The 19,781-nt window shown below is 42.6% G+C and overlaps 1 protein-coding gene and 1 long non-coding RNA gene across 4 annotated transcripts in view; one reads left to right on the plus strand and one right to left on the minus strand.

The window, feature by feature from the left end:
* Positions 1-768: 768 nt before the first annotated feature.
* Positions 769-19,781, minus strand: part of map2k6 (mitogen-activated protein kinase kinase 6) — a 40,877-nt gene continuing 21,864 nt past the window's right edge. For both annotated transcript variants that reach the window (XM_085467003.1, XM_085467004.1), the window contains 10 exons: positions 18,754-18,802; positions 18,113-18,226; positions 16,515-16,634; positions 15,966-16,082; positions 15,790-15,841; positions 13,766-13,893; positions 10,936-11,013; positions 10,059-10,198; positions 6,300-6,345; positions 769-5,428 (listed from right to left, as the gene is read on the minus strand). In XM_085467003.1, coding sequence (XP_085323129.1) covers positions 5,351-5,428; positions 6,300-6,345; positions 10,059-10,198; positions 10,936-11,013; positions 13,766-13,893; positions 15,790-15,841; positions 15,966-16,082; positions 16,515-16,634; positions 18,113-18,226; positions 18,754-18,802 — 922 coding nt within the window. In that variant the 3' untranslated portion in view covers positions 769-5,350. The remainder of the gene's footprint in view (positions 5,429-6,299; positions 6,346-10,058; positions 10,199-10,935; positions 11,014-13,765; positions 13,894-15,789; positions 15,842-15,965; positions 16,083-16,514; positions 16,635-18,112; positions 18,227-18,753; positions 18,803-19,781) is intronic.
* LOC146703674 (uncharacterized) lies at positions 12,764-18,506 on the plus strand. Of its 2 annotated transcripts, none has more exons than XR_014922042.1 (4): positions 12,764-12,989; positions 13,099-14,158; positions 17,842-18,014; positions 18,121-18,506. It is a non-coding gene; the product is annotated as an uncharacterized LOC146703674 (long non-coding RNA). The 2 variants fall into 2 exon arrangements; XR_014922043.1 differs by having other exon boundaries at positions 17,853-18,014.

A 19,781-nucleotide genomic window follows, 5' to 3' on the forward strand; every position in this document is an offset into this window, starting at 1 on the left:
CCAATCACCAGTTAGTCAGCTCTACACTCACAGTAAACTGTGTTTAACCTTCAGGTGACTGAGTGGCCTCATTTATAACCCCGGCCGTACAGTTCTGTGGGTAAAAATGCTGCCACATCTTTTTAAACCGCTTCTCCTACAGAGTGTCGTTTAGAGGAATTGGCCTCGTGGTGGAGCAAAGAGTTTAACAACTACATTGTGATGTTTGTGGTGAATCAGCGCTAACAGAACGAGCGCTGTGATTTACTGCTGCGTAAGGCTTGAAGCAAATACTGGACGCCAAAAGTTAGGCCACACAGCTATTTTCACTCTTTGTCTGCATCAAAGACAAAAAGACATTAGAATCATTTAAAAATCTTTCATAGATAAATGAAACAGGTCAGGTATGATAAACAGTCCTGTGTAAAAACATAACAGGGTCATAAATAAACCGAGGCTTCAGCTTTACGTTTGCATCCTTGCAGTCTGAGAGCTTGTGTGAAAATGGCTCATTTTTATTTAGACTAAAGGGTTTTGGTGTCGTTTATATGGTGGCACTAAATGTTTCCATCTATATTTGTGGGCAAGAATCACTACAAGGCCGCTAACCTGTAACATGATAACCAAACGCGATCCGCGGGCTTTTGCAAAAAGGTTTTTCACAATAAAAGCCTTTGCTCTGTAACAGGTTTCCGTCGGGTCAGTGTCACCCTTCATCTTTGATGTTGACAGCTGTACAGACTAAGCATGGCCGACGAGTGCAAACAGCAGCAAAAACAAAGTGAGCAGTTGAAGAAAAGCTTGGTATTATTTCAGAATTTTTACAGTATCACAATTTCAGTTAAATAAAAGTCAGAACCTCTAACTCCAAACTCTCCCTCTCACAAAAAAAAAAAAAAAAAAGATGGAAAATGACCACACACAGGGCAACCCTTCATCGACTGAATGACTGCTTCCTTACAGTAACACACTCGTAAATGTGACAATGTGATATGACTCCTCGGTACAGTGCAAAACATCACAGCAAATTGCAGTGTCAGTGGGTCCAGGACAGGAACTGAAGGACCAAAACAGTGTTTAAGCATCAATCACGAAGACAGACAAGTGTTTCAATGTAAATGTACACCACAGATATGTACTGTTAGGCACTTAAAACACCTACGAACGCCACACAAACCTAAATCCACTGCTCCGAGTCTACGCGTGCCATGACGAGTTCGACTACCTTTCCCGGCCTCCTAAGCCTGGCTCCAGCTCTTTGGTCACATTTGCTAAGTTAGGTTAATAACCATTTTTCACTAATGGAAAAAAAAGAATCTCGAGGTTCGACCTGTGATGGATAATTTTGCTCTGCTTCCAGAAAGTGTGACTTGAATTTTGTTAATTTCATCATGGCCTAAAAACACTAGGGGCAATTAAAAGTCTCTCCAGTATATTTCCATCTTCGCTACAGAGATGCACTAATGAGGAAGCCCTTAAATGTCCTCGCCGCGATGACTTCTGTCTGCTGCCAGTCCTCACATTCAGCTTCACCACAGAGAAACAGTTGGTGAAGTCAGAAAATGAGAACTATAGATGAAAAATAGAGAACGGTGAGAGCTTCATAAAGAAAAATAAGACAGCTTTGTGAGGCGGGCATGGGCGTGTTCGCAGTACTTCAAGGAATTATCTAAGCCAAAGGTTGTGGGACTGGAGCCCAACGGGGAGCAGGTTATAGGGTGAAAGGAAGGTTTTTACTCTGCATCAAAACAGGAAACTTCCCTGATAACATGACAGAGCGAACTGTACTCGACTGAGGGCAGGAGACTTTGTTTTGGAGTCTGGCAAAACAGCAGAGAGAACATTATTTCTTTAAAATAGAGCCCCAGAGGTCCACAGATGATGTTTTTGGGTAAATGTGGTTGCTCAGTCGTAAAATTGTCCTGGTTGACAAAAAATAAAAGCTAAAAACCATTTTTCCCAACCATGAATCTAGGAGTTTACAGCCCTCAGCACTCACTGAGCTGTCTAAGCTCTGCATCGACTTCAGTTTGGTTGAATAGCGAAAGGTTGATAGGCGCCAACCTTTCTGCTGTTCACTTGGTTACCAGACAGCTTGATCAGACACCCACATGGGTCTCACTGCGTCCCGGATCGCTGTGTTGGAGTTGGTGGTGACTTATTTCCGGACAATCAAAGGTGTTGTACCCGCACGCTCAGGCAGCAAGTCGGACCAGCGCTGCCTCCCAGGAAGATCTGCCGAGTTAGTATTGAGGAAACGTGTCCTCTGACTTTTCAGTCGAAGCTCATCATTATTCAGACGTCTTCTATGAGTTTAACATGTTTTTGAACTTCAGGGAGGACAGCTAGTCGGGTAAAGGCCAAGTGCCACACAGGTTTGTTTATTCCGACTACATTTCCTGTGTGTTTGAAGCCTCTACACAATGATAAATCAAGTCCAACTGGGTCCTAAGTCAGCTTCAATCGGGTTCAGGGAGGGGTGTGTGTCTGTTTTGCTGCTGCACGTCTCACGACTGTGTTTCAATATCTGAGACCTGGACGGATGCGTGCACAGTATGATCCTAGAGACAGGAATGCTGGAATGGAAAACTGAAGTCTTCTTAATGGACGTGGTAAGGAGGAATTAGGAGCATTATCATCTCCTTCCACTTTGTTAGCTGGAGTTTGTTTTCTCTCAGTTAGCTCTGATTACAGCTGAGATTGTTTGAGTTGTTTGCAGGTGTGTATACCGGATCTGTTCTGATATTAGCAGCAAACCACGTCTGAGGGAGTGTTGGCAGACAGGAGTGTCCGGGGAAGAAGCCTTTTGTTGTGATGACCTTAAGCATGAATAGATAGAAGCAAATATGATGCGTGTATAGGACTATAAATATCAATGATATGTTTACAGGGTGCTGTACCCCCGGATGGCCCAAAAGTTCTTTCAAATTCGTATAAACTAATAATTTAATACAGCTTTAAATGATGTTGATGTCCAGTTTGACTGCAACTCTAACAGCTAAATCGACTGAAGGTGGACCCCCGAGTTTTAGGGTTTGTGGTTGTATAGTGACGATTTATCGATGCTGTAATGTCGAGCAGATTCGGGGGTAAAAGTCTTGTCAGAACAGATTAGAAGTGTTTTTGGTTCAGTTTTTGACACAGTTTAAGGCCCCAGAAGTCAAAATTAGAAGAAATCACGTGATAATTCAGCTCTGCCACTTAAAACACTTCAAGTTTCCCGTTTTGACATCAGAGTAATTCTTACATGACATCTAGAAGGCGTCAGCTCGGCCTCCACAGAAATCACTGCGAGAAAGAGGCCAAGAACAAAGGCAACGAGAGAGATGAACACAAGCATAAAAACATAAAAAAACGAGCATGAGCTACGGTACAACAAGGAACACAAAGTGGGATTATGATGCCATGCAGCGTGTGAGGAGGGAGGGAGCGGATCCCTGCATCATTCTTAACATCTCATTTTCCTTAGACGGTTTCTATATAGAGGCACACAGAAGGCTTGCAAGTTACAGATTAAAAGCATTTCACGTGTTTGAGCCAAGAAGAACACGACAAAAAAAACACAAAGAAAAACAAAAACCATACACAGCTCACACAAACACGTGAGGAGAGTCTCAAATGGTTCGGTCAAGTATCCAAAGGGAAAACAGCAGTTATAATAAATAAGAGAAACTGCAGTAAGTATGTCGAAGGGGGGAGAAAAAACCTGGATCTAAATAATAACAATAATTAATATTAATAATAATAATAATAGCAATAGTATCCAGTTCTTTTCATTGTGAGTGGAGAGGGTTGTGATTGGCTCAGTACAGACAACAAGGAGAAAATCTTCCCCCACACAGCCCACACGCACACGCAAACACACACCCCGACATTTAAAGTGTGTGTGAGCGACACGAAGCTGCACGGCTGCGACTCGGCTCCGCCTTTGTCTCAAAGATCTGCGATTCAGCTTCACGCAGGAAGGATCAGGGACGGAGCAGTCAGTGGCTTCAAACCAGCCAAAGCTGCTGGACCTCAGAATCTCATATCTATTGGACTTTGGTGCTTTTGGCTACATTACTTTACAATATCACGGTAAAGTGTAAAAGTTTGAGATCTATTCGCAACTTTCATTGTTCTCACATCTTTTGTTTGGGGTCTTTTGAGGGGTCAAATTAGAAATACATTAAAAATAAATGGACGTGTTTGAACCAGCAGTCATCGCTGAGTTTGCTGATGGGGCACCCCGACCACATGGGTACAGTCACATCAAAAAGCACAACTTCACAATTTATTTAGATGCCTTTCAAATTACAGAACCTTGCTGACACGGTGGCGTCATGGTGGCCATTTCCATCTTTAATATACAGTCTATGCTTGTACTAGACTACCATACTAACTAGTTTTAAAATAAAGCTCTTTATTACATGCGTCACATTTGAACATGATGTGCAGATGCACAGTCGCCTGTACTTTTAAAGCAACGTAAGAGTGTTGCCCTGCCTGTTGAGCTCTTACAGGGGCAGCGAGGCTGCAGAAAATCCATAAAAAAAATGTTGCGGAGCACGAAAACTGCGTTTCTACTTGGATTTGGAGCCGTGCAGCTCTGTGAACATGCCCCACACACACATGTCATGCACCAGCTCGCACACATTCACGCTCACAGGCAGCCAAGAGCCCAAAATGTGTAGTTGACCTCCACTGTAATCAGGGGGGAAAGCAGTGTAAGTGCAGTACCTCTTTGTAACCACTGGGGGGAGCCCCTGAAGTCAACAATCGGACTCTCCAACTGTTCCTCACTGGCCACATGAGCCCGTCTTTACCCAGAGAGAAATTCTGTACATGCAGTCAATTAATAATCTGATGCAACACTTGCTTCGAGTATGCAAACATTTAGATTATACACAGATAGATTATATCATTCTTCTTTTTTTTTATATAATCTGCACATCTTCTCGCTTCTGCTTTTCAGCAAAAAAGAAACTATGACTCGACCCTTGTGGAGGCCACAGAGTCAGCGCGCTAACAACAGCGCTCGAGGAGGAGCGCAGCGGTGGGGCAAATCGAATCAAACGGGGAGGCTTTGCATACACACATCATAAATTACTCCAGATTCTGTGTGAGGCTCCCGTCTCCCAAACTCCTCCCACCGTGCCAGGTGATGCACAGAGGGGGGGGCTGAGGCCAGGTGGGGGGCGGGGACAGACTCCTCGTTCTGCTTCGTCAGCGGCTCCTCTGGGCTCCGTTTGTCTGCCACTGGAGGGAGGGGTGAGAGGGAATCCTGCGGGTAAATGGGATGGTGGGGGGGGCTGCGATTGGTGTTTTTTTCTTGGATTTTTTTTTTTGTTTCCTCTTTTTTAACAGATTCCTCCCCCTCCCTCCAGTGCACTCAGTCTCCCAAGATGACTTTCACAAAGCTAGCCACGTCGGTTTCTTTGGCCTCGTGGGAAGTGAAGAAGAGATGTTGCTGAGGAGGAAACGGACACCGAGTTAGTCGGGAGCCAAATCAGAAAAAAGCAATTAAAGCATCAATTCCTTGAACTTTGAGGCTGTCGTGTTGTTGTGTTGCAGTTTGCATTGTAATTATGGTCATTAGAGCATTTCTTTGCAGCTGTGTTCAATCTGATTTTAGTTTTTGACACTTGGTTTACACTCATTTGTTGTCATCTCTTGTAGTGACACCTTTGTTGCCTTTTCTGGTCAAATTGTATCTGGTTGCCATACTTTGGCGCAATATAAATTATATTGAATTGAATTTTTTTCAACTTTTCAACGGCACGATTTGCATCTTTATGTGGACATTTTGTATTTGTTTATAGTCGGTTCATGAATCTTAGTTGTAAACAATCCGATTGTTGTCCTTATGCGCCGATTTCACATGTATGTGCATCATTTTGCTTCTATTCATTTTGTTGGTGACTTTGCAGCTCTTAATTCTGTGTCTTCTGTTGATTTCCAGTCATTTGAGTTTTATTTTGCATCACTTGGTCATTTTAGAGCTTGTAGGAAGTCTTGGTTCATGGTCATTTTGCACATTTAAAAAAAAAAAAATCATTTTTGTGTCTTTTGTTGTTCGTTTGCATCCATTTCGGGTCTCTTTGTGCTTAATTGATTAAGCTGCAGCCATTCAAACACCTGCACCCCCTGATACTCTGAGCTTTTACTGGACCTTTAGTAAACCTTCCATGGATGAGACCAGTGAAGCATCTTGGCTTCAAGCGTCAAATACAGGGTTTGTAAATAACAATCTAAGTGCACCCCCCAGTGTTTGATTAGCAGCATTACAAGGTGCTTGCAGGGAAGTCATGCTTATAATCTGTTAACACAGAAACACTCACCATGAGTTCTGTGTAAGTCGGCCGCTCTTTGGAAACTTTCTTTAAGCTGCAGAAGAAGAAAAAAAAGCAAAGATGAAGATTAAATGGTGGACTTCCCCACTCTTGCCACAGATCTGTTCCAGCGTCTGATTCAGTGTTATTCTATGAAAGCGTCTGAGAAGTCGCAGACTGCCAGCCTCCGAGGGTTTCAAGGTAACAGAAAAAATACAACCAAGCACGATGAGTCACCCAAGCACCAAAGAACATAGTCACATCAGTGTCTTTCTGCATTCTGAGTACTGCTCAAAGTGCGGCATCATTTTCTGATATCACCAGGAAACAATGATCGAAACTGGAGGACGACTCGTTTCTCAGTGTGATCGAGTGTTATTTCAGGTCAGCAGCCATACATCATGTAAGCATTTCAGATTCACCCAGATTCACAGAACACCATCAGGCAGGCGTCTGACCATCACGTTCATTCAGCAGCTGCACATTAAGCCTGAATCTCCCATAGGAAACCAGATGAACATGCACTACTCCAGCAAATAGCCGGCCCCCAAAAAGTTCAAAACAAGCCAAAAAAAAAAAACATTACAAAGAAAAGAAAAACAATTCAATAATTTGGCTTTGCTTAAAGGCAGCATCACTTTACATTAGTGACAGGAAGAAGAAGTCTGCTGGTGTTGGCAGTGCTGGGCGAAAAGAGTTCAGTATTCACATCACTGCCACAATTATGCAGTTTCCACATTACTAAGGTTCTTCAGTTATTTGCATGTTAAGCATGTTGTGGGTGGGGTGGGGGGTATTTCAGTTCTATGTGGAACAACCGGTAACAGGAGATATTCTTGTCAATGTTCCAGCTGTTGTTGCATGCCACTGTAAGCTCTCAGTCTTCCAAAGGCTGCCAGACTTCTTTAAGCTTCCTGAAGACATTTCATTTGTCTTCCCAAACACTTCTTCACATCATCTAAAAGTTGATCACTGAAAACTGAACAATACACGAGTCAGATCTTCAGGACAAAGCTCAGCGATATATTTGGACTGACAAGCAGAAGAGACTCTCCTGAGCATCCAAACATTTGCATTCTGGACAGAGAAGACAGACGATTTAAGATGGCCCTACATCCACCTGGACCACCTCCAAGGTGACAACCCAACAGCTTTCAAGAAACCTCTCTGGTGTGAAACATCTTCAAGTACCTAAAAAAACAGACCAGTTGCTTTTAACTCAAGTTTAAATAAATGTTATTGCATTTTCAGCTTGGTCGTTGCTGCAGTGCAGGTGGAGTGAAACAGTATTTAAAATATTGGCAACCACCAGTCTACCGATAAGCCTTTCTTCCTGTTGAAAGGGAGTTTTTCCTTCGTAGTATTTATTTATTTATTGTCATTGTCAAGAACAATGAAATTGTGTTTGGGGCTTCCATACAACCCAAAAAAAAGAAGAAAATAATAAATACCCCTTAAAACCCAAGTGTACATATTTAACCCAGTGTGACTCCAATGCAATAAGACAATCCTTAGCAATAATGTTCGTAGAAATTCAGACAAAGACCTGAGAAACATGACAAAATACAACAATGCAACCCATTCAATATTATTGTACTGTGAGATATGATATCAGATATGATAGTTATCTATTTAAGAAAGAGGGGGGGGGGGGCAGGAGGGGGAAGAGAATAAAGATATGATGCACCAATGCAGACCAGTTCATTGCTATTAAGAAGTTGGATATGGTTATTGTCCGTGAGAGGGGGGCAGAGAGTTCAGGAGCCTCACAGCCTGTGGATACAGGCTGTTGGCCAGTCTGGATGTTCTGGCCTGTATAGACCTGTACCTTCTCCCTGAGGGCAGCAGATGGAAAAGGTGGCGCGCAGGGTGATGTTGGTCCCGCAGGATACTGTGCACCCTCCTCAGACTCCCACTGTCACCAAAGTGCTTGCTCACAGGAGGTCATCTGATTGTTGGGTTTTTCTCTGTATGTATTATTGTAGGGTCTACCTTACAACATAAAGCGCCTTGAGGAGTCTGTTGCAGTGACTTGGCGCTGTATAAATAAAACCTCATTCTCAGGTCAGTGCATTCACAAAGCTTTCAGAAAACTTGGACAAAGATTGAGATCACTGAGATTCAAACTTCGGGATTTTTAGTATCTACACCTGTGGTATAATTTTGAAAATCCTCGGTGACTTCCTGCTTAAGTTACTGCATTCACAAACCTAGGTGTCCATGTCGCCGGCCCACCAGTGAAACAATACCCCATCAACCTTTTACAGCTGAAGGGTAAAAATCACCAAATCTGTCCACCATATCTGCTTTTCATCTGTGATTTTTAATCTCTGAAGGTTTTTTGCACTTCTTCCTCATTCCTTCTTCAACTGTGGTGGCTGTAGCTCAGGAGGAAGAGCAGATCTGCTGATCGGAACGTTGCTGGTTTGATCCCTGGCTGCTGCAGCTTGCACGCCAAACATCCTTGGGCAAGATACTAACCCCAAGTTGCTCCCCAATGCATCCATCAGATTATGAGTGTAGAAAAGCTCTGTATAAGAATCAGTCCATTTGCCATTTAACCAGCTGACATTATTACTTCATGAACCCTCATCACTGTGCATCACAGCAGCCTCTGCAATTCCTGAACTTCCAGAGCTATGCATGAATACAACTTCTGACTGACTGGACATCATTTGCACTGGAGTAAGGTGAGGTTTACACCTGCATCATCACGGCCTCCCTTTTCTTAAAGGCAAGGTTGTGATGCCCGTCTTAAATTAAGAAAATCCTTTCAGCTCACTCGCCGTACGTCTTCTCGCTGCACAAATACCTGCATGTGTCACTAAGCAACAAAGAAAGAACAGAACCAAAGATTTTTTGGCATGTAGAAGATCTGATCTTGGAGGCACAAACACAATAATCTCGTTCTCAATGGTGCGGTTACAGTTTGGAGGAGTAACGTTACAGAAGAGGATGCACGAAACAGCCGCTCGGCTTTTGACAAACATCCAAAAACGATACGCAAACGCAAAGACATCCCGCTTTTCTCTCTTTACTTTTGTTTATACTCCATCTCTCTGTGCTCTTACTCACAACAGGAACTTGATGAATATCTCAAACATAATTATTTTCGTTTCCAACAATTACGAAAACAATATAATCAAAAACTATACTCAGTGTTTAGAGACTATTACAACTATTAAACATGGAAACCCCTGAGCAGTTCATTCTCAAAGACCCGTGTTTTTCTCTTTAGAATATTTATTATTGCTCGTTACCAACTAACCACCGCCTCATTTTTACCGCCATCATGTCTCACATTCATGCAGTCATCTCCTGCCATCCTGCCCGTATGACCCCCAAACCTGCCAGCCTCCCGCCTCACCTCTGTGCACCCTCACTGGTTCACACAGTATTTATGCTCAAAACAATATTTGCAGCTCAGTTCTTGTAAATTACAGTGACACAAAATTACATAATTAGAGTAATTAAACTAATACGTAGGGATCCGTAAAAAGTGCACAGTTGCATGTTTACAGCATATTCAGATAGTCCCATCCTGTAAAAACAAGAATAACAAAAACAGCAACAATGAAGCCAATCGAATAAAGGGGAAATCATCTGAAGCCCACTCAGCTGGGATCAGTACACATCTCTCTGTGATCTGTAGCAGCTTCGCGACTCTGCAGGCTTCTCCTGTGTAAAGATCTGGGTGTAAATCTGAGACGTGGATCAGGCTGGAAGAAAGTTGGACAAAGCAAGAAAATAAACCAGAAAAACACGAACCACTGAGAGGTGAAGTCCACAAACTCAGGGGAGAACTGGTCGGCGGGAAGCTGGGGCGAAGGCTCTTCCACCACCTGCTTCAGCTGCTGAAAAGGTGTCCCCCACGAGTCGTACGGGAAGCGCAGGATGGCGAGCTCGATCTGAGCCAAACAAGACAAAAAAACAAAGAGGTCAAGGAGCGTTTTTAGTGCTTTAGTGAGCACAAACACATAACCTGACACAAACATATCTGCACAGCTGCATTCATGTGATTTTTCACCCAAATCCATCCCACGTCGCAGCGTCATTTAATGACTGACCCCAAAACAAGCACACTCTAAAGATCCCACTCATCTCCAGCAGAGCGGCACACACGTGGCTTCCCAAACATCCGTTACAGTTTTTAACATTACTGTAGTTTTTCCTCTCACTGCTACTGCAGCATTAATGAGTTTCACACTAAAACCTCCTCAGCTGCTTCACCTCCTTCAGTTCAGCTTTCGAGGAACAACAGGTGCTCCAACAATCAGCGCCCGGCAGGTTTTATCCCACACGCTGATCGCTCAGTCTGGACCACTCATTCTTCATTTTACAATTATTACAAAAACCTTCCACTACTCTGAAATCACAATTTTCCTCTTTTATTTAAAACCCATTTAGTGCCCTTTTAAAATTCAGACTGTGCTGGAACATTCGCTGCTCGAACAGCCGATCGAACAGGCAGAGACGAGCGCGAGTCAACTGCTGAATCCTTGATGCCAACATCCTCCTCGGTCCGGCCTGAGCTGCAAAGCTATGAATATTTCACGACTTTTTCATTTTTAACTGATAATCGTGTTTTTTTGCAGAGATGCAGAAAAGGTGAACAAACGTATGCAGGAGCGCGAGGCGGCTTTACCATCGTGATTCCTAAACTCCAGATGTCCGACTTGACGTTGTAGCCTTTCTGGTTGGTCTCAGGATTGATCCTCTCCGGCTGTGGACAGACAGAAGGTCACATGATGATGTCAATAACTGCAGCCGTTGTCAAGGATAACCAGCCCCGCTGCCCCGTAATCCCAAAGCTCTTGTGCACACACAGACCGAGCAACGTACCTGGCTCTAAATACCCTCAGCCAACCAGTGGCCTGCCGAGTGGTTAAAGAGTAACTGGCTCATTAAGCGTGTGGATGATAATGAGGGACTCGGGGTCGCAGATCTAAAGACACTTTTAATGCACAAAATCTACGTTTGCAGCCAAAACCGACAGGAAGTATGTTCTGGTCTACGTTCCCCCCCCCCCAGGTAAAAACACTTCCCTTTGTTGTCCGTCCAAAGCGGGATACCTGCTCACGTATCCACGTGTCGTAACATTCGTCAACATTCAGGCTGACGTGGGTGCTGCTGCATTTTTATGAGCGCAAATCCTCAAAATTCAAAGAAACCTCTGAAGACACCAAGACTGCAGCAATAACAGTGTCATTAACAACCATCCAGGCAGTCAGACTTACTTGTAATTTTTTTTAAAGCGGCCTTGAACAATAGTTCTCCGGCTCTCTGGAGATATTTTAGCGTTTCCTTTGGACACTGGCCGTTTTTCAGCCCAGTCCTTGTATCTGACCATTTTCAGAGGAATGCTTTTGGTACGCAGCTGAACACTGACCTATGAATCACTGAAGCACTTTGTTGTGAACTGGTGCTATATAAATAAAAGTGAAATGAAGCATGAAAAAGAGCACCTAATTCAAAGGCTGAACCAGTGTGGTGTCTACATGTTACTGACAACTTAGCAAAGAACCAATTTTAAGTGGTGTATGTAGACACTTAGTTGCTAGCAGACAGAAAAACATTTGTTCACATTTCTTTATAATAATCTTTGAAAGTTTGACAGACATAAAGCACAACAGGAGTGTCTGTGAAGCACAGTGGAGGCTCCGTCATGGTTCAGGGGCTGCATGTACCCAGTGACTGAATTTTTACTTTTACGAGCACCAACAGATTTTTATCTGGAAAACAGCTGATTGGCAGCAGCTTAAAGTTGGCGATGTATATAACGTTTTTTTTTATTATTAACAATCTTTGTCTAGTTTCTCTGACCTGCATGGACTAAATCCAGGTGCTGCTGCTCTTCAGCCTGACCTTTAATTCTTTGTGATTCCAAGTATTGGCCAAAATGTATTTTAGAAGCATAACCTTAAATCTTTGAAGTGTACCAAATGATGTTTGAATGAGGTGCGTGAGACGAATGTTTCCTCCGGTGGTCATGAACACTGGTTAAACTGAACAGGCTGGGAATTATGTGCTTCCATGAGACTGGATCCTTGCGTAAACTAGGAGGCTTTCTTGGAATTTTAAGTTATCCAGATCGTTCCGAAAGACGCAGCATTATTTCATTTTTATAAGAAAGTTTTCCTGGAAATCCAAAGAGTCGCTTCTTCAATCCAGGAAAACAGAGCCACGTTTCTCTCAATTACACTGTAGTTTTCTCTTGTCTACGAGGACACACACACTCCTGTAACAATCAAACGCTTCCAAGCTTTCAGTTTTAGTAAAGTGTAGAATTACTGCCTCGTAGTTAGATGCATCAGCCAACCTGCTGCGGTTTATATTTATTGCCTTTCCAGATGATAAAACGCATGTAGCGAGCGAGGCCCTTGAAGGCATTTAACAGGTGGCCACCAAATCAGTATTCAAACAATTGTGAAATAAGGTCAAAGTCTCGCCTGCTGTTCCCGAGTTGTGTGCTTTTGCAGAACGCCGTCGCAGTAAAATGACCTGTGAACTTTTTGTAAATGTTAAAACTCTGAGACGTTTGGCTAAAGCGTATGAATTCCTGAGTTGTGTTTTGTAAGGTCAAAGTGACCGTTGACTGTCAAAGTCCATTTTAGAATCCAGACGAACGGACGATCACATCACCGGCATGCATAACAGGGAGCAGGAGGAGGGAGGGGGGTGTTTGGGACGTAACAACAGGTACACAAACAAAATGACGCTAAAAGCCTAAAAAAATGTCTATAATACCTATAAATTTAAAGTTTTTCATATAGTTTCCATTTGTAAACTACTTCTGATTCATTAACAGGTGTAAAAGTTTCAGTACTTGTCCTACAAGAATCCAAAGCCTTTGTGTTTTAAACTTGAAGAACCTCCTGCTCATGGTCATCTTCTCCTGCATCTCTGGACACAGCTGCTGTCTTTAGATCGCGTCATTGAAGCCCTCATATGTCTCCTCGTGTTTGTGCCCCTGCAGTGAGTGCATCGGGCTCTCCTCCTGATTCAAAGTCATGATTCGTCTGGACAACAACTGGACACTGTGCATCCTCCTGGTCTTGCTCCTCACCTGCTGAGTTACCTTCCGGTTTGGAAAGTTTGGACTGATAAATACTGCGTGGTCGTATTAGGAGGCCCAGCGTTCATAACTAGTAAAGATAAATTAAACAGAGTTGATGTTTGCACTGTCCGATCTCGCCACAGAACATCGTGAAAGTTTCCAGAAATGGCGTTCGGATGACGACAAGCAGACGTCGTATCGTTGCATGGAGCTGTCAGCTCACACACTCAACTTCACGTTGGACGTTATAACAAAATAATATCAATCAAACAATCAACAAAGTGAGAAGATTTTGAGCTGTGTTTGGTGGCTCTTTAGGAAGCTCACACTGGACTTTTTAAACTTTTAATTACAGAAAGAATTTTATTTTACACTTCATTTATTTTCACTTCATTCCTTAAAGCATCGCGCTGCTTACCGCCATGTAGGGTTTGCAGCCAGCGTCCATGGTTTTAGCCACAGAGTCCACCAGGTAGCCGCTGATGCCAAAGTCGCACATCTTCACTTGGCCCTGAGTGTTGATCAGGACGTTGGAGGGTTTCACATCTGGAAAGACGGCCAAACAAACAGGACTTTTAGCGAACAGTCGCTCTGTTAGTTCTGTTTCCCTCTGAGAGAGCAGCTGGCTGACCTAGCAGCTGGCTGACCTAGCTGCAGACTGCGGTCGCTGTTACAGACCGACGGGTGTCTTCATTTCTGTGACGTATAGCTGCTTTAACGGTGACTTTGACAACTTTGACCCAACAACAGTAACACGGTGGTAACAGAGGTTTGACACAGGAAGAATCAACTCTTAAAATACCAGCATGAGGTTTGTAAGATTTAGTTCTGTGGCTACAACATATTAGTTCAGCAAAGCTTCTGCTGCTCATCCTCAAATGTGTGTTTTAACTAAATCTATTATATACATTTAACAAAATGTTAAATTAATGGCAAGTCTGAAGTGAAAAACTACCAGGCTTAAAGTCAGATGCTTGCAAAACGTAGCAAAATATGTATTTTGTTTACCTGAACATACTGGAAAAAAAGAAAAAATTATCACAAAAAACTTTGATAAAAATACAAAAATAATTAGAGAAAAATAATTAAAAAAAACTGAAAACAAAAGCAAAATTTAAAAAATAAAAAACTTTGTTTGTTATCCACTGCAGCGAACACCAACATCATGTATCAATGTATTTTACAGATAGCCATTGTACAAACCACACTTCATTTATCACATATTTGTGAAGCTATTTAAGAATTTCATAATTTATTTTGACAAAAACGTACTAACATTTAATGATAAGTGGTGCAACGATTCTCCTAACACGTGAAAACATCATTATTACATTACGTGACATAAACTGTGTTTTTATTCTTAACAACTAAAGACTGTTTTGGTCACTAATATCTAGGAAGCTAACTTTGTACTCTATGAACTGCAAAGCAGAGTAAGAATTAGTAGCACAAAGTAAATAAAAACTCTGCTTATTTACGAAAAATCTGAGCATTTTTATTTTAAAGATTTGTTCAAATTATTGACAAACCTCAACTAATTTAGGCCTTCTTTTACATTTCAACACAACATCATATCAGCATCGTCTCTGTAATGATAGTGATTTGAACATAATAATAATTTGTGCGTATTTTGAGATGCGTTTGTGTTCCAGTGCAGATCAGGCAGCGATGATGCTTTAACCCAGAGTTCCCCAACCTTTTATGCACCATGGACCGGTTTATGTCCGACAATATTTTCACAGACTGGCCTTTAACCTCCTGAGACCCGAACTCTTCCACAGCATGCATTTTTAATTTCTCTTTGCTATTTGGGCATATTGGGGCCCAATAAATGTAAAAACAAAGAATTACCAGATTTTTTTTTTTTACCTTATTTTTGTCTTTATGAAAAATAAGAGCCACATATGAAGATATTCGTTTAAAATTTTGATAGAACAGTAGCAGTATAATGTCCTCGTCAGTGGATATCAGGCCCATGTAGAGCAAAATTGAGTATTTCAGTCTAAATAACCCAAAATGGGATGTACTCACTCCAAAGACAAAAAGAACATTTTCATAAATTTAGCAGAATCGTGTTATTGTCTTAAATAATCCGACAGCTAACGTTCAATCTAACTGCGCTCGATACATGTGCTGTCATATGCAGCCCCGCCAGCTGAGTGGTCTGAAGCACTCGGTCCAGTTCAGCGCCCCATCGCTGCTGAGGCTGCACCAGCCGGCCTGACGACCGCACACGTGAGGCTGCAATCCACCGTTTTCTGACCCAGAACCAGAGACGGATGCTCGTTTAACTGCTTTAACACAGACGCACTGCTGTGGCTCTCCAATAAGATCTGGCAAGAGTCTGAAGGGATAATGGAAGCGGAAAACAGAAGCAGCCGCGTGCAGCTGAGAGGAAATTGGCAGTGAGAGTTTAATGGGTCTCCAATCTAAGGCTCTTACCTCTGTGTATGACTTGCAGATTGCTGTGGAGATGCTCCAGAGCTTTTACTATCTGTAATGAGAAAGGCCATCAATAAGCAAATGAGCGTTACATAACCCGTATGTGTCATTAAGCTAAGTTGAGTGTTCGCATTAAATTTTAATCATTCACATTATGCCGCTTTAAGTGAACCTACTGAGACAGCGATCTTTCCCAGGATGTCCTCGGGGATGGTGAGGCCCTTCTCAATCACCTGCTTGTAGAACTTGTCGAGGGAGGTGTCCATCAGCTCCATGCAGATCCACACGTCGCCCTGGCAACAGACAGGCAGATTTGGAAACAGATCAGGACAAAAAAAAAAAGGAAAAAAGCGGCAGAACAAAAAGGCGCCGGCCGGATTCCAAACAGACAGGAAGTGACAGATTTTCCAGTGATTCAGACCCAGTGAGGAAATCCTGAACATCCACTCACTGCTGCAGGAAGTTTCTGCATCAGACGGTCTGCAGAGGTGCCCCCCGACCCCACTCTTAAACTGTTTTAGTCTTTATATCCATTACTTCTTCAAGACCGCTCTGTGAGAGATTTGAATGACTCTGTCCTGACTGGTTGAACAACGGAGAGTTCACTGTTTTTGCACTATGGAATATATTAAGATACTTTCCTTCACTCCTCTCTCCAAAAAGACACACTGCCACGAACGCACAAAGAAAATGAATAACGAGCAGCAGCCTTTCTGTGACTCTACCTCTCTGAATAGTGCTCCGTAGAAGGTGACGGTGTAAAAGCAGTCCACTGTCCTCATGGAGATGTCCAGATCCATGAGCAGCCTCTTCTGCTCCTGAGTGTTCACCGTGGCCCGAATGCGCTGAGGAAGGATGACAAGAAACAAACCGTCAGAGCGAAAACAGTCGCACTTTGTGATGTCAGCAGGGAGACAGGCAAGAAATGTGCAGCCTCTTCACGGGTAGCATTATCCTACTGCTGGTCGTGAGGTGAAGAGCAGACATGACGTTTTTTAATCTGGGTTAGAGATTAGAGAAAGGCCAAAAACTGCAGATGAGGGGAAAGAGCAGAGCAGCTCAAGTCAAAGTTTAAAATCAAGTAAAACTAAACGGAGTCTGAATGTGATTACATCCCCACCTCAGCTTTTCACTTTGACTTTTCAGTTCCCCATACCACATAATGAGGAGCAGAGAAATACAATATTTACACCATCCAATCACTATCATTATAAACTTAAATTAAATAATAAATAAACTCATGTGTTTTAGCTTTGCAATAAAAACTAATGCAAGAGAAATATGCAACAGAATGAATGAAGCAATAAATGCCCAGGAAGGATATTTGCAAAGTGTTTCCTCTGGAGTAACAATGGTCGGTAAATAAATAAAAGCAAAGCTCCAGCTGTAATACCCAAGGTGGTGACGAAAAAAGAGAAAAAAGGTTTGACACCAACACAAAATCAGAGTCAGAGTAACCTGGCAGCTGGACGGCCAAGAACACCTGATCTGTCAGCCCAGCAGGAGAAACCCAACAAATGTCCACAAGATCCTTAGGTTTGCTTTACAAACCACTCCACCCACATACGTTACTGTTCACTGCCATACGTAGAGTGATGTGTGCGGTCAACACACACAAAACTGCACTTTTATGTTCATTTCAAAGAACAGCAATCAGGATCACTAATCAAGCAGGAATCAAAAATCCTTCATAAACTCTAAAACTGCTGAACGCACAGATTCAGATTTTTGACACAGATTGGGGGAACCACAGATTAAACCTTTTGTATTTCTATTTGTGGAACAAAAACTATGGAACAGTTTTGTAATTTTCAAGTCTACATATTTATACTGACCTTTATATTTATATTTACACACAGACTTTGCCGTTGTCTCTGTTTTTGTGGGCCAAGTGTGACGCACATGGTAACTCAACAGTGGATTAATGAGTGCATACATCTTCCTACTCCAGGACTGAGTTGTTATTTTATGTCATGTAGATTGTGTCGACTGTGTTTGCGCATGTATGTGTGTATATATATCAGTATGTTTGTATTTTGGTTTGATGTACAGGTGTTTTGCAGGCCTACGGATCGATCATCATCATTAACATCATGATGAGATGATGATGAGAGTCCCATCCTGACCTCCTTCCCTGTGCGCTCTGCAGTTTTTGCATGGAATAACTGGATCTCCATTTATAAAACGAGCAGTTTCCATTTCCATTTCCAAAAGCAGAGCATCAGGTGAGGAGCGAGTGTGTTTTGTGTGTTTGTCACTTTGCTTTAATGGGCTCGTGGCTAAATAAACATTCCTGAAGTCTGGAAATCGTCTTTCCTTTTACCTTAACAGCCATGATCAGGCCACTCGGCACGTGTCTCATCTTGTCCACCACGCCGTACGCTCCTCTGCCGAGCTCGGAGATCTGCTCCAGGTCATCTGCCTTCACCTCGAAATTCTGCACAAATGGAGGACAAGTTCCAGTGGACACCAAACCCACAGGGCGAGGAATCTCTCATGTCTCTTTAAAGCCATGCAAAAGTCTCCTCCACGATGCAGCAGGATACTTCCTAATTTTTTTTTGTTTCCAATTGTTCAAACACGAGAAAAAAAGAAATCTCTTTGACTTGTGGCCAACTCGAACAGAGAACGAGCAGCCAGCCCTGCCAATGGAAAATTCCACTTATTTGAGGAGTTTAAAATAAATATTTTTACTGCCTGATGGGCAATAAAAAGCATTCCAGTCTAACCACAATCAGAAGTGTTCAATTCGGCTGTAATGTTCATCAGGACATTCTTTACAGCCAACAGAGCCGCGATTAAGCCAACCTATGTGGATCAACCAAAATTACACTGGGAGGAGGAAAAAAGTAAGAAGTTATGTAAGAGACCGCGACGAGAGGAGGAAAAACAAGCATCAAACCCTGAATGGGATTAGGAAAGGGGGAAAAGAAGACAGTAAATGAGCCAAAGGAATAAAATTACCTTCTCTCCGATTGTTACACAAGCTTTCGAATCCAAATCTCTGGGGGGTCTGAAACACAAAAACATTTGGTTACATATGAGCAGGTTAAAGTGTTCTTTAGAGGACACACGTCGCACATTTCAGGCACAAAACAGCAGAATTTATTCTTCTGCAAAAACCACCAACTATGAAAAGATGCTTCTGGCTTTCAATTCACTTCAATTTTATGTTATTTACTTCCAACAGCAGTCGCCTCAGAGTGCTTCGTATTGTAAGGTAAATGTCCTTTGCTTTGGGAGCAGCGATTAAAATTAGAAAAAGTCAGAATCTTGAAATAAATAACTGAGCTTTTTCCCCATCAGAGCCAGTGGAGAGAACACAGACTGTATATGAGAGACGGAAGCAGCAACATCTGTTTGGTATTAAACCTAAAACTGAGTATTTTTACGATCTTGGTTTTGAGACAGGATGTAACAAGACCTGGCTTCAATTCAGTTTTATTTACACAGCACCAAATCACAACAACAGCCGCCTAAAGGTGCTTTATATTATAAGATAGAACCTACAATAATACATACAGGGAAAAACCCAACAATCATATGACCCCTTATGAGCAAGCACTTTGGTGACAGTGGGAAGGAGAAACTCCCTTTTAACAGGAAGAAACCTCCAGCAGAACCAGGCTCAGGGAGGGGCGGGGCCATCTGCTGCGATTGGTTAGGGTGAGAGAAGGAAGACAGGATAAAGACATGCTGTGGAAGAGAGCTCCACTTTTCAGGACTGGAAACTGCGTCCATCCTTTATACCACAGGTGTCGAAGTCCAGGCCTCGAGGGCCGGCGTCCTGCAGGGTTTAGATGTGTCCTTGATCCAACACAGCTGATTTAAATTGCTAAATCTCCTCAACATATCTTGAAGTTCTCCAGAGGCCTGGTAATGAACTAATCTTTGATCCAGGGTGTTTTCTAAAACCTGCAGGAGTTCGACATCCCTGCTTTATACTATTCGCTTAACCTGTTTATACTACAGTGAAAAAAACATAGTAAACA

The sequence above is a fragment of the Copadichromis virginalis genome, linkage group LG8, assembly GCF_057382275.1.
Source record: "Copadichromis virginalis isolate Kocher_CV1m ecotype Utaka linkage group LG8, C_Virginalis_male_GT1.1, whole genome shotgun sequence".
In the NCBI taxonomy this organism is placed as follows: Eukaryota; Metazoa; Chordata; class Actinopteri; order Cichliformes; family Cichlidae; genus Copadichromis; species Copadichromis virginalis.